The sequence below is a fragment of the Chrysemys picta genome, chromosome 10 (genome assembly GCF_011386835.1).
Source record: "Chrysemys picta bellii isolate R12L10 chromosome 10, ASM1138683v2, whole genome shotgun sequence".
Lineage (NCBI taxonomy): Eukaryota > Metazoa > Chordata > Testudines > Emydidae > Chrysemys > Chrysemys picta.
Window position 1 is genome coordinate 20,391,316 of NC_088800.1, and position 15,725 is coordinate 20,407,040.

The 15,725-nt window shown below is 41.5% G+C and overlaps 1 protein-coding gene across 7 annotated transcripts in view; it reads left to right on the top strand.

Annotated features, from left to right (window-relative positions):
* Positions 1 to 15,725, top strand: part of FBN1 (fibrillin 1) — a 215,640-nt gene that overhangs the window by 29,849 nt on the left and 170,066 nt on the right. For all 7 annotated transcript variants that reach the window (XR_010590988.1, XR_010590987.1, XR_010590990.1 and 4 more), the window contains exons 5-6: positions 361 to 456; positions 1,842 to 1,937. Coding sequence is in view for 2 of the 7 variants with exons in the window: in XM_005304018.5 (XP_005304075.2) it covers positions 361 to 456; positions 1,842 to 1,937 (192 nt within the window). In the remaining 5 variants the exon portion in view is untranslated. The remainder of the gene's footprint in view (positions 1 to 360; positions 457 to 1,841; positions 1,938 to 15,725) is intronic.

Genomic DNA, 15,725 nt, shown 5'->3' on the forward strand with positions numbered 1-15,725 from the left:
CATCTTTTGCTTTCCCTTTTCTGCTGGCTTAGTTTCACCACTGTAAACTGGGGCTGTATCCTGTAGCCCTCACTTGTGTGTGAAATTCTAGTTAGTTCAATGAATAGGAGCTGGAGGGTCTACCCTCATTTGTTTCTGGCAGTGTTTTGAGTCCCTTAATACTGAAACTTAATTTTGTTTTCTCTTCCACTTTCTACATACCAAAGACCTAATCCTAATGGATGCTAAGCACCCTCTATTTCTAATGACTCCCTTGATGCTCAGCTCTTCACAGAATGAAGCCCTAAAATAATCACTGAGCCATTTAGCTATTCCTGACTATTTTGCTAACTTCTGAAAAATTATTATTTTTCTTTCAAGTACAACACTGCAACATCAGGTGTATGAATGGAGGTAGCTGCAGTGATGACCATTGTCTCTGCCAGAAAGGATACACAGGAACACATTGCGGACAGCGTAAGTAACCAATATTTACGTATGTAGACTGTAAAGGTATACAATATTGAGACACACAGATCAGTCACAATTTAAATCTAACTCTAAGCTAACACCGGACTTGCTCTTGCTGGACTACTGTGGAATTTTACAGGAACACACGTGACTTTGAATTAAGTGCCAAGTGAATTCTTTCTGATCAGAACTATTAAAATAAACATCAAGTAAATTCATAATAATTGGATATAACCTGATCCTGTAATTCTTACGCTAGCAAAATTCACATTGGCCTCCAGGGGTTTACCCATTGCAGCAATAGGCCCTAAATTTCAGTATTATCAAGGGATTCAGTTTCTATACAGTAGAGTTTCTGAAGGTTTTTTTTAATGCAATAACTTTATGTAATGTGAGGATTTTTAAACAGAATTATGTAGTGTACCGGATCACCAGATTGTTCACTTTGGCATTAGTTAAGGTTGCTTGACATAGTTACTCTCCTTGACCAACATATTTTGCATTGAATTACATCTATTCTTAGCTGTTGTGTTCAGACTGGAGCTATACTAAGCAATACAGATAGCTGGTAATGCCTTTAACGTAAGTGCAGCTCTGTTAAAGAAGCATATAGTTGATCTAGGCGTGTGAGATCTCTGTAATGTATGACAAGAGTCCTTTGCCTCTTTCGGATAGGATATTTGCTAGGTTTAGTGAGATCTTGTATAAACCCACCTCTTCTCCTCTGTAATAACCAGGAGAAGTGGGTTCTATATCTCATGACATGTCATATGAGGCTGCAAGACCTGGTGTACCTCTTTTTGGATCCAAACAATGAAACATGAGTACTGACATCTTTTTTGACTATCCTGTCTGATACCATGATTTACTGGCTGTCAACAAGAAACCCTGGGACATTTAATCATATTTCTGATAGGTCTGAGTGAACAAATCAGTCTGTTAATTTATTCCTGGACTGTACGAAGGCATGGACAGAACTTGGAAGATTTGGAGATAATATGTTTTCCCAGCCCTAATCTGTTTACTCTCTAGTAATTAAACGTTACTTAGATTAATGGCAAATGTAAAGGGATGTTTGAAACTAGCACAATTAGACTGTACCATACAGGGGAAACACCAGAAGCCCAGAAAGATTCTGATTTTTAAGGTGTTTGCAATATATGTCCTTGGAAAAATTAATGTTCTTCACTCAATTAAGGCTGTGAAGTTGTGTAAAAACTGAAAAATAGACTTAAAAAATCATTGAAAAATAGATCCTGTATCTAAATTAAATTAAAATATCCAGTCTCATTACATTCCTAGTCTTCACCATTTTTCCTGAAGCTGGTAAAACTGCGTCTTTTATGAAAGTATGTGAATTAAGATTATTTTTTGCTCCCCTTCACTTGCAGCTGTCTGTGAAAATGGGTGCCTTAATGGAGGGAGATGTGTGGCTCCAAACCGATGTGCTTGTACATATGGCTTCACTGGACCTCAGTGTGAAAGAGGTAAGTGCTCTAGATCACGCGCACTGGTGTATATGTTATCGTTCTAGTGAAACTGGTTTAATGGTTATTTATTATAATTGTAAATTGAAAATACTGATGATGTGACACAACTTAGACTGTAGAATTTTATTATTGACTGTGAATGATTAATGTAAATAAGATTCTTCTTGAAGAATAGCATGCACATTCTTCATTGAAAGCAAAACTGCAGTCTGAGAGAATTGTGAAGGTTTTATATGCATTCATGCAAAATTATGGAGTAAGACTAGCTTAACTCTCGTGGATGTAATCTCTGAGGATGGATGATCTATTGATGGATAGAATACTTACTTTCTATATAGGACTAACGGTTCAATCTCCTATTTTCTTAACTTTCTATTCCATGTACCTGGTTGATGGCATGCTTCTATAGTCCTTATGCAGCTTGATGATAGATTTTTGCAAGTCTCATTTTATTTTTCTGTTGCAAAACTCCCCATTTAATTACTGTTTCAGGGGATGTAGAGATGTCACATTTCCCCCCACAACTGAATGAGTCTTATTTTAACTTTTAGACTGAAAATAAATATTCAGTGTTAGTTATAGAAATATGTAAGTTTGATTTTAAAAATGGGACCCAGAACAAAACACGTATGAAATTGATTAAGGCCTATGTTTTGTTCCATTTGCGATGCTCATGAAAACACCTAGATCCAAAAGCTGTCAAATAAAAGCATCAAGCCATATTTTTACATAAGTGTTAGCTCTGTGTTTAAATTATGAGAATAGCTCTGTTGTTTTCATATCAATCAGACTGATGCATTTAATTAATGACGATAAGCAGCATCCTGATTCTTTGTGTTTTGTTTTGGGTTTTTTTGGCACGGTTTACTCAGTTCTTTACATCTTGTATGAATTTGTTGTTACCGATTTAAAACTTTTTGCTTAAGGGTATCCATAGCAACAAGCACAGCTGTTTCCAGAGGAAAACACAGCCATACCAACTGCCTTATCTGCTATACTGGGTTGTTTCAAGGAAATTAAATCAGTTTAATGGCTCACTGGGGACAGAGGCCAGGCATCATTGTTTTACTGTAATCCTCATGTTGAACTCTTTGTAGTCTTGAAAATAACGTTTGTTTAAATTTGATAAAATGGTCTATTAATTTGCTGCTTTTGAAAATTCATCTAGATCATCCATAAATTAGAATTTAGTATATGCTCAATAATATTAAAGAAACATGCATTATAGATATTACAGAGCTCATTTTCGGCCTGACCCTGAGAGATATTGATCATCCAAAACTCACCTAGACTTCAATGAGTGTTCTGGGTGTTTGTACCTTCAGGCTCTTAATTGTGGCTGGCTCTCCTATACAGGCAGAATAGGTGGTTACCTAAAGGCTAAAGCAGCCATATATTAAAGGCAGCAAAATATATGACTGTTTGTTCTGTCTTTGGTCACGAGGTGGGAAGTAGTAAGCATTTCCTACTTTGCTTAGGGCAGAGAGAACTCCTACAATTGGCATTAAGAAAAGTCTTGTGTACAGTTCACTTGGGTATGGTTTTGCTTTTGTGATCAAAGCTTCTGGTGAAATATTTCTGCAAACTGTATGGGTGCACCATACAAATCCTCTGTTTGTTTTTTTGCTATCAATATTTTAAACTGGTGATTTCTGGAGATTTTTTTTTAGGGAGAATGATACTGATATGTAAGAAGCTATCGTGTCAGATTCTGTGAGGAGTCTAAAGTGTATGCATCTTGCATTTTCCCATGGTGCCCTCTGCATGTACACCACACAAGCTTAAATTCTACACAAGCTTAGAGGTGTAACTTGAATCCCACTGCATATCAAATCTGAATTTGACCCACTGAGTGTTGGTGCACTGAGTTGGTGCACATGTCCAAAAGGTTATTAGACACGAGCGTAGCAGGAAAAGCAACTAACAGCTGGAAGATATATGAATATGTAGGTTAAAGGAGTGCCTTCTTACTTTTACTCTTTCTTATGCCTTCTTCCAGCTCCTCAGCGTATTAATTATGTGCCACTGTAAACTCCATAGATGGCTGTACAACCATGTACCTAATTATTGACATATAACCCACAGCATCTTACTTACCACCTCTGAATTTGACCATTACCACCACTGTGGTCTAGATTTTCAAACATCATGTGCACAAACAGGGTTTGCATGGGTCCTGATTTGTGCTTGTGCAGTGGGCAGTTCCTGCAATGACTTTGATAAATTGGCCCTGTACGTCATGTGGGGATGGTAGGCAGATTAAAAGTGCCGTTCAAGTCTGTGAGGCAGGGAGGAATGTGAGGGATCAAAAAGTGCTAAAGGATCTGAGATTAAAGACTTCTAAATCTGAAGGAAATAAAATTATCTTAGTGTTTTCATTGTATTCAGGAGTACTGAACGTTACTGGACAGGGACTATTCATACAGCCTTGCAGACAGAGCTTGTTACTGCAGCCATTGGGATCAAGCTTTGGATCTGGTGAGGCTCTGCCCGGTGCAGGATCTGAGGAGGGAGACAACAATGGTGGCTGTATGCCATCTTTATGCCCCCTGCTTCTGGGGCTGTCAGGAGCCAGTTTGATTCCCAGCACATGTTAGAGCAGTGGTAGGCTGCTCACATGTGTGTCTAGCAGCAACAGCTTGCAAACCATTATACCAGCTGGGGGTTGTGGGAGCCAAGCAGTGTTCTGGCTGTGCCCCACATTCCCAGCCATACTCCCTATATCAGGCTGGAAGAGGGGCCAGAGAGATGGCTAAGCCAACCTTTATGCCATTGTGGAATCCTGGGCAGGCAAGTGAGCCAACTCCATGCGACTTTGTGCCAGTGGACTGGAGCAAAGGAGCCGTAGCAGGGGCCAGGGCCTGGCCTGGTGTCTTCATTCTGTATGCCTTTAGCATACATGTTTGAGTCCATAATTATCAGAAAAAAGAGAGAACTGTGATTAACACACCCTAATTGTTCTTGGTGGTGATTATTGCAAAGCTGAGGCCAAATGATAGTGCCCCCTGTGGATCTTTGAAGTTTGATTTCTTTCATACATGCTGCATGTACTTCATCGCTGCAGCCTCTGTACCTAACTGAGCTAATATATTCCTGTTCACCAGAAAGGGTGGGGTTCCAGATCCCTGAGTCATACTATGTCATCAGAAAAACTTCACTCTGAAGGGAACATTTTGAGTATAAGCTAATGCCGACCTTGACTGGAATAACTTGCCTTGTTCACCATCTGCACCTGTGTTGTCACTAGGGAGTTGTCTGGCACTCTGCCTGCATGTGATTTTACACATCTGTCAGTTGAATCAGAGATCCAAATGCACACTCTAGTATCAGGAACATGATGTAGATTTTTGACTCTCCCTGGAGGACTTATTATATGTATATGAATGGATGTGAGCCAATGAGTGGATTACAGTGGAGATGCATACTATGTAAAGTAAAACAGTACCTATTTTCTTCCGACCAAACCTGACATGTCAAAGGGGAAGCACCTTTATCTAAGCATGAATAAAATGAGAACTACATGTGGCAGCATTCTTTTAAAACGTCTCAATTTTGGAGTGAGCAAAATAGACCCAGTTTTCTTGTTTGATAGTACCATTTCTAGGTAAATGCAATGGGAGATGAAGTGGCTGGATTTTGTGGTATGTGCCTTGCAATGGTCTAAAGCATGTATTATGGCTACAAATTATACAGTGCTTCTGTCTACAAACATTAATCATTGCAGTCAAAAAGCATGTTTGTGGCATACCTTTTAGTTCATGTATGTCACATGCCAAAGAATCCTGCAACCCTTACTACATAATGTTGCAGCGTATAGCATTCTTATGCAGTGTATTGTTGGACAATCTAATACATCGTTTGGAAGTATCCTAATAATCTGAGGGGAAAACAATGAAAAGGCTCTATTATTGTAGCAAAGATTGTATACGTTTCTTAGATCCCGAGGTATGCAACGTGGTTCTTGCCTTTAATATTACGCTGTTTTAAATAGTATTTCTGTTACATATGTTTTGGTCCATATACGTAACGTGAGACAAGCTGGATTTATGATATCTAACTAAAATGCTGGCCATGTGCTTGCTAAATGAAGATCTAAAAGCCCTTCCCAGAGGCCAGCTCCTTCAAGCACCAAAGCAAGCAAATCAAAGGGCCTATTACAATAGAAATCCTGCTGACATGATAGCGCAGTGAGATCTGCCGAAATCTGTGGCGTAAGTACTTTTGACTTGGAAGGGGCAGCATCTGGCCCTGGATGATTAGAGCATACAAATTGCATTTTGTATGGATCAGTGGAAGCCTTCCTGACATAAAATACTATAAACAAAGTCAAAAGGAATGTTGTTTATTTACTGGAGATCTTCAGCACATTGCGGGAGGGTATGTTATGCCACCAATGACGTATATTCTCTTAGAGCCTGATTTATTTGATGGCTATGGCATGATTGCATTAGTCATATACCTGTATCGACTTCTAAGCTGTTGAGTACAGTATTTGGCTCCTTTCCAGAGCAGGGGAAGCCTACTGGGCGTAGTGCCAAGTATATGCAGATGCATCATTATGAATAAAACTGACTTGGTATTTCTTTGGGATGATGTTTATTGGAAAGATGGACATGGCATAAATTAAACAATGAAAGGGTAATGGAATTGGAAAAGCTTCCTAAAAGAATTTAAGACGGATTTAAGATATATTAACTAGGCGGGAGAATATTTTATGGAGCCTAGCTTGGTTGAAAGGATTTCAGCTTTTAGGGCTCCATCCTGCAAGATGCTGAGTGCTCTGGCCCTGATCCAATTAAGTACCTCAGCACGTGCTGAACTTTAAACCCAAGAGACTCATACGCTCAAAGTTAAGCATGTGCTTGAGTGCTTTGCTGGATAAGCGCCCAAGTGCTCAAAGCCCTTAAGCACATGCTTAACTTTGAGCGTATGAGTCTGTCAGGATCAAGTTCTTAGTGAAAATAAACTCCAAATAATAGATTAATAAACCAAAAATCAGATTTCCTTCTGCCATTCAAAATAGCTCAATGAATCATGCGCTTTATGAACAAAAAAGTTCAGTTCAGAAAAGACCGTACACACTTAATGATCAGAAATCCCCTATAATCCAAAATCCACTGCCTGCTAATTACATTGAAAGCTCCCTTGATTTTCTGAACATATCACTCTCCCCTGTTACATTCAGATAATTGTACTTTAATAGGGTGAACTGTATATAATGTACAATTGATGCTGTACGTGGCTACTGTACTTGCACTACAAAAACGACCTGAAAAGCATGCTTTTGCTACCTAGACCCATTTGGAGAAACATAGTGAAAGCTCTTGGAACACGATACAGCCCTGTTTATTTGTTCAAGTCCTTGTGGCAACATAAAGGGCCCAATCCTGCTGCTTACTGGCTTTTTGGCATTGGCTTTAATGGAGCAGGATTGGGCCCAAGGTAGTTCAAATATTATTTAAAATGTATCGTGGGTTGTTTTTTTCTGGACTCAGAATATGAGTAAATGAATTCTTTTCCTGCACACCGAGTCATTCCTATACTGCTGTCTTCATACAGGGATTTTTGCTTGGTTTTTAATTATGTTTGGCCATTAATAAAAGTTCCCAAATGGAATGCGCTATGTAAAATTATCTTTCCCAGAGATCCTCTATGCGAGTGTGAACACTAACTGTGCTCAATCCAGGCCTTAGTGCTATGCATATTTTCTTCTTTCTAAATATTACAACTGGTAGAATATGTTTTTACAGCAAGGACGCTGCACCCCTTAGCGTGCCCCGTCTCTGGTATTTAGTCTAAATGGAAAGTAAATAACAAAGTGTAGATAGCAGTAAAAGTATGTTCTCAAAGCCTTATGTCGCATTTAAAGTAGTATTGCAGCATATGGTAGCTGGCAAACATTTGCATAAACTTAATTTTTGTAGCTGGCTTCCAAGAAACACATCTGTTGACATAGACATGTAATTTCTGCAGCCCAGTAACGTTAATGCATGTACAATATTATAGCAGCACACTCTAACACAGCTGTAGTTGAAGGCCTGTAATAACTGTTGCTATTGTAGACCCTTATTTTCATGAGTTTATAACTTAATCATGAAAATTTGCACCAGGCTGAAATTTAATCGATTCAGTCTCCGCATTGGAGTGACTTTTTTTTCCTTTAAAATATTTTGAGCACAGTTTTGTAACACACTATTATAAAATGTTTTCAATTTTAAAACCCAATTTGCAGCTCTTCTTTCCAAATAAGCTAGTGCTTTAGCGGATTCTTGTGCATGAAAGAGAGTGAACTAAATGGATAATCCACTTGAGTTTTTCGCTTCTGGAATGGAGGTTGTAGCTTAATCCTGTGGACAATAGTCCACATTACACAATTAACACACCCAATTTAAGATGCTTTAAAATACACAACATATAATCAATGGATCTCTAGGCCTAAATTTGATAAATTCAGCTTAAAACTCTGAGTTCTTTAAAGCAACAAATGTAGCAAGGATTTTGAGTAAGCAATAACACACTTCAGAAGGGGTAGTTGTACTAGGCCAGGGGTGGCCAATATGAGCCTGAGAAGGAGCCAGAATTTACCAATGTACATTGCCAAAGAGCCACAGTAATATGTCAGCAGCCCTCCCATTAGCTCCCGCCCCCCTTGCTCCCAGTGCCTCCCACCCACCACCAGCCACGCTGATCAGCGCCTCCCCCACAGCTCCTGATCAGCTGTTTTGTAGCGTGCAGGAGGCTCGGGGAGGGGAGGGGGAGGAGCGAGGGCATGGCGGCTCAGGGGATGGGGCAGGAAGGGGTGGTGTGGAGGAAGGGCCTGTGGCAGAGCCAGAGCTTGAGCAATCACCACCCCCCGGCACATTGGAAAGTTGGCGCCTGTAGCTCTAGCCCCGGAGTCGGTGCCTATATAAGGAGCCGCATATTAACTTCTGAAGAGCCGCATGTGGCTCCGGAGCCCCAGGTTGGCCACCCCTGTACTAGGCACTAGTAGTTCCTGAGTAGGGAAAGGACTTGGCCATTGTTCTGCTCCTTACATATATGTATCTGATATAATTATCTAACTTAGGGTTACCATATGTCTGGTTTTTCCCGGACATGTCCGGCTTTTTGGTAACCAAACCCCCGTCCGGGGGGAATTGCCAAAAAGCCGAACATGTCCAGGAAAATACCGGCTGGGCACTTCCTCTCCCGCGGCTGCTCTGCTCCTCCCCTGACTCTTCAGCTCTGTTTAAGAGCCGAGCTGCCCGAGCGCTCCGGCTTCGGGCAGACCCCGTGCCACTTGACCCTGCGCCGCCAGAGCAGAGCAGCTGGAGCCCGGGAGGGGAAGTGCCCGACCGGGGGCGCAGTGTCCGGAGGCATGGGGGCTGCCCGAAGCCCGAGCGCTACTGGCTTCACGGTTTGCTGGGCAGTCTCCAGACCCTGCGCCCCCGGCTGGGCGCTTCCCCTCCCGGGCTCCAGCTGCGCTGGGGAAGCGCCGGCCAGGGGCGCAGGGTATGGGGGCTGCCCGGCAAACCGTGAAGCCGGTAGCGCTTGGGCAGCCCTTTTCGCGTGGCTGGGAGGAAGGAGGGGGAGTTAGGGTGGGGACTTTGGGGGAATGGGCGGAGTTGGGACGGGGAAGGGTTGGGGCCGGGGGTGGGGAAGGGGCGGGGCTGGGGCCCCGTGGAGTATCCTCTTTTTTTTATTTTTTAAATATGGTAACCCTAATCGAACTAGCCATATATTGTTGCTTATTCTATACCTTGTGCATCGCCAAATATTAAATAGCATCTTTTAAAAAGTGCTTATTTAGAGAGATACATAAAGCTGATCATGATACATATGCTTCAGTGCAGAGGGACTTAAGGCTTCTGGGAGGAACTTAATTCTTCATGCATAGTGTCGGGCATTTTTTAAATTCTCATTGAAGTCAAGGCTCTGTTTGGAGAAGGGAAACCATCACACACGCTCCAGTTCGACCCAACAACGAAAACCAACCAACCAACTCCCCACCAAATCAACAAGAATTTTCACAAATGCCACAATAAAGTGCAAAAAGATTTTCATTATAAAAACCTCTACCTTATCTACAGGCTGTTAAGGCCAATGACCTTTAGATATGCAATGATGTACTGGGTTTTAGGGTGTTTTTTTTTATTGTTTTGGTAGGTGTGCAAAAATTCAAATGAAAATCAAAGTTTCCACATTGTGTTCAGTGTAGAAAAGATGGGACCCATCATCAGCAATTAACTGTATCAATTTATGCAGACAGACTTTATAAATTGTAATATAGATATTTTAAAAACAATAATGGATTGAAATAATTCCTGGAGTTTTGTTGCCCAAAGTATGAGCCTAATCCTGCAAAGATTGAGCAGTTCACAAGTTCTTTTGGGGTATGTGTGTGTGTGACTCATAATTATTACTTAAGGATTGGATTCGGCTTCCATTGATGGCAATGACAAAACTCCCATTGACTTCTCTTGTACGTGATCTGGCCCTTAGTATTTAAGAAGCCTTGTGTGCAAGGACATAATTACATCAATGAGTTCTGCTGAGATTATATACATACATATATGCCCATGCCTGCTTGACTGTCAGATTTCACATTAGTACTGATATAACTTACATACACAGTGCAAATAGGTGAAGAATGTAACTTCCCGAAGAGCTTGCATTGCTAAATTTGCACCCTGTGAAGCCTTATAGGGAATTTGGAGGAATCTATATAGAATTGTATTGTGTTATGAAGGACAGATTGTTTCATGCACTGAAGGAACTGCAGGAATGACTATTCTTTGCGTTTGAGCTGTCTCCATACAGATACATCTCTGGCCTCCATGATGAGCATGAACATTCAAGCTATTTTGACTTTTTCACCAACATTACAAATATATTCCCCAGTTACCTCCATTTCAGGTACCTCTCAGCTTACTGCTCAGTACATATTTCCTAGAACATACAATAGCCGAGAAAAAGGAATTCCTGTAGGAGCTCTGGCTGGAGAGGTGTTTGGCTTTCTAAATGGTAATTCCTGGGGTTAAAATAATAAATGAGGCTGAGAACCTATTTAACTGTGCATGCAGCCATTTATGGAGAAAAATGTTCGTTCTGCTCTGGGCCTCTGTGTTTTGATACAAGAAAGCACAAGTACCTAGAATCTCTTGATTTGTTGCTGTGAAAACAAATGTTTTCTTTGTGAATCACCAAGAAATTTTATGTGAATATTTTCCATTCATACTTCCCCGTTTCCCCCTTATTGAGCCGTTAGGCTGCAAGTTTTGTTACTAATGCAACAGAAAGAGACAGCGTAGTGAAATTCCAATGCATATGCTCTCCAAATAGTTGAGTATGTGAGGGTTATTTTTTGTTTTTTCTTATTTTTAAAATAAATGATCCGAAGCTTGAATAATGATCAGTTCTAATAAAGGAAAGAGACCCTCATTTGAAACATCATAGATCATACTTGATGCAAGGATAAACTGACAAGGGTATTTCCAAATAAAACAATTCTTGTCTGTAGGTCAGCTGCAAAATGGGGATTATCTGTAATGAAAACAGATCTTAAGTAGAGGTGGTCAGAATGGTCAGTGCAAATTTCCTGTCGTAGTCCCTTGCAACCTACTTGTAATAAAGTGGATGAATTTTTTCCCTATCAAAGTCAATGCTTTTGTACAGTAAAGGTTGCATTTAGAAATAATTTCCTAATTTCATTTCAGCATAAAAGTTGCAAAAGAAGATCGGAAATAACTACTTAAGAATGGTTACAACAGCCACATTCACACTTCTAGTTAGCCTTGGGAAGTTCAGGAATAATGACTGAGTGGTTTTTATATTTTTCAGTGACAGCATGTACTGTTTGGCACTCTGGAGCAATGCTGTAGGAAAAGAAAAGAGGCCTAAATAAGGTCTGAAAAGGAAAGAGCCCTAAGAGAAAGATCTGTCTCCAAATTCTGCTCTGCTGTAAAATAAAAAGCTAGTTTTACACTCCTTAACCAGACAAAACTCCTGTTGAGGTTAATAGGCATTTTACTTGAGTAAAGAAAGCAGGGTTGAGTATTTCTCTTTGTAAAAAGGTTTTAATGCCTAAGGATTGGGGAAAGTAACCAACAAACCACTACTATTGTTAAAAATGAACACCACTAGAAGTCTTAAAATCACATATTGATTCTAAAACAAATATCCATAATTCTTTAACTGGACTTTGGGCAACAGAGATCAGCAAAATTCAACTATACATATCAATATCCACAGACAGCATAGGACAATAAAGTTACTCATCTAGCCAGCTCATTTACTGATTGTCATTCAAGTCCCAGTCCAACATATTGTACTTCTAATGTCAAGATTTATCATAGGGTTCTCCCATGCATCCATTTGCCACTGTGTAGTTTTGCACTAGAGCAGTGGTTCTCAAACTTCATTGGACCGTGACCCCCTTCTGACAACCAAATACTACATGACCCCGAGAAGGGGGACTGAAGCCCGAGCCCCACCATCTTGGGCACTGCCCTAGGGGGCGCCAAAGCTTGAGGGCTTCAGCCCTGGGCAATGGAGCTCAGACTTTGGCTTCAGCCCCGAGTCCCAGCAAGTCTAACGCCAGCCCTGGCAACCCCATTAAAATGGGGTCATGACCCACTTTGGAGTCCCACAGTTTGAGAACTGCTGCACTAGAGAGAACATTCCTGAGCTGTAGTAGTACTCCAGTTCACTCTGAAAATCACATTTCTCATTTATTCTCTTTTTAAATTTTCTTTTAATATATTTATTTTAAATGCACGTAGTGGTTAGGAAACAGATGGATAGAGACTTATGGAGACTAAAATCCTCTCTCCGCAGCAAAGCTACAACACAGGACTCCAGGAGTGCAGGGTTCCTTCACGTCACAATGCCAGTACCTCAGCTGTAACACGTTTACAGCAGTACCTCAGCTGTAACACCTTTACAGCAGCTGAGGATCTAGGGTAAGAATTTCAAAAGCACCTAAATGACTAAGTCACATTTTCAAAAGTGATGTAGGCACCTAGGCTCCTATGTCCCATTGAAATTCAGTGAGCTTTAGACTCTGAATTGCATAAGCCATTTTTGAAAATGAGGTTTAGGCTCCTAAGTCATTTAGGTGCTTTTAAAGTTTGATCCCCAGTTTTAATTGGTAGCATAACTTTTACCATTAACACATACAATAATCCTTACCTTATTTTTAGTTCATGTTCTTATTCTATAGCTCAGCTTATGATGATGATGACAGTAGCAATAATGATCCCTAGCACAAGCATTTCTTCTCAGATGATGGCCATTTGGACTAAAGGGCTTTGCCTCCAACCAGTCATTAACTAGGAGGCAAAACCCTACCCAAATGGGTTTCGCCTTTTTACTGTTTAAAATATGCGACTAATAAATATTGTATTTCTGTGTCAGTCTTACAATCTGCCCTGAGTAAAGGGCAGCATATAGTTCATAGATTTAATGAGTCTAAAGCCTGATGGGACCATTGGGTCTTCTACTCTGACCTCCTGCATATCACAGGCCATTATATTTTACCCAGTTACTGTGTACGAAGCCCAATAACTTATGTTTGGCTATAGCATATCTTCCACAAAACCATCCCGTCTTGATCTGAAGACTCTGGACTTTCCTTAGTAGTTTGTTCCAATGGTTAATCACCCTCATTAAAAGTTTGAGCCTTATTCCTAATTTGAATTTATCTGGCTTCCACTTCCAGCCATTGGGTCTTATTCTGCCTTTCTCTGCTAGATTAAATAGCCCTTAAGTGTGTTGTATTTTCTCCCTGTGAATGTCTTTATATACTGTAATCAAGTCATCTCTCAATCTTCTTTTTGATAAGCTACACAGATGGAGCTCTGTAAGTCTCTCACTGTAAGGAATTTCCTCCTAGCCTTGAATAATTTTTGTGGCTCTTTTCTGCGCCCTCTCCAGTTTTTCCAGAGCCCTTTTAAAATGTGAACACTGGAATGGGACACAGTATTGCAGTATCGGTCTCCCCAAGGCAGTGTAGGTATAATCACCTCCCCACTCCTATTCGCTCATCTCCGGTGTATACACTAGGGATCGGCAACCTTTAGCACGTCAGCCGTAGTTCGCTGCTCCAGGCCAGTGGGGGCTGTGGGAAGAGGCGGCCAGCACATCCCTTGGCCCGTGCCGCTTCCCGCAGCCCCCATTTTTCTGGGATGGCAAACCGCTGCCAGTGGGAGCTGCGATCAGCCGAACCTGCGGACGCGGCAAGTAAACAAACCTGCCCGGCCCGCCAGGGGGCTTACCCTGGGGTGCCACATGCCAAAGGTTGCTGATCCCTGGTATACACCAAAGGATCACATCAGCTCTTTTTGTGACAGCATCACACTGGGAGCTCATGTTGAGTTGCTCATTCAGTATCACCCTGAAATCCTTTTCAGAGTCACTGCTTTCCAGTATACAGCCCCCCCCATTGAGTTGGTACGGCCTGCATTTCTTGTTGCTAGATGTGTATGTAATCCACTAAACTTGGATTACACAAGTACCCACTCTAATTCCATTTTCCTGCAGGAATAGTGAGCGGGTTCAGTCTGGTTTTCACAGCAGAGCTCCCACCTGTGGATGATAACACATAAGATAAATAAGCAAATTTGGACAGTCGTGGATGCCCATACCTGAGTTGCTCCAGTTTGGAATAAAGACACCACAATGTAGCAAAGCTGCTCAGACTAAAATAAATCTTTAAGTTTGTAAGAGGACACTTTGAGGGTTAATTTAAGATGCCTCCGAAATCTAAACGCAATCTTATCATTACAGCCGTACAGCAAATACTGTGCTTGGAGCCCTGTGTGGATACAAATTTTGTATCCGCATCCGATCCGCGATTCGCAAACATGGTCCATGGATATTAAGTGGATATCTGCAGATTTGCAGGGCTCTAACTACGCAAACAAAAAATAGTAGTATCAAGCATACCAGTATCGTCAGTACCAAAACGGTACATAGGCCACAAATCCTAGGCATTTAAAATATGCACTACTGATTTGGCATTAATGTCACCACACTGTCCTGAGCTGAACAAGCAGCATGGGCCTAATTCCTTGAATAGGCTGGTATCCTCCTCCTTGTGATTATCTTCTTGCTGCAATTAGTAAAAGCAGCCCTGTGAGCATGACCCCTCGGGCACAGAGATTTTCATCTTCCCTCCTGTATGGCTGTCTCCCTCTGGGTCCAGCACTGAAGACTTTGATGCCTTTTTTATCTTGATTCTTGGGAGTGGTATTGGCCCCCACCCTTGGAGATGCCCTACTAACCATGCTCCAAGGGTTTGTCAGCTTTTCCCTTTGTTTACCAGCTAGTTCTATAGTAACTGGAGTCAGGGGACAGCTGGTCCACTCTTCTGGCAGGCTCCCTTCCCCATCCTCTCCCCCCACAAACTTGCTTTTCCTGTTCAAAAGGAACAGCTATCAAGCGGAGTGCCCCAAGGGTCGGTCCTGGGGCTAGTTTTGTTCAATATCTTCATTAATGATCTGGAGGATGGCATGGACTGCACCCTCAGCAAGTTTGCAGATGACACTAAACTGGGAGGAGTGGTAGATACGCTGGAGGGTAGAGATAGGATACAGAGGGACCTAGACAAATTAGAGGATTGGGCCAAAAGAAATCTGATGAGATTCAACAAGGACAAGTGCAGAGTCCTGCACTTAGGACGGAAGAATCCCATGCACTGCTACAGACTAGGGACCGAATGGCTAGGCAGCAGTTCTGCAGAAAAGGACCTAGGGGTTACAGTGTACGAGAAGCTGGATATGAGTCAGCAGTGTGCCCTTGTTGCCA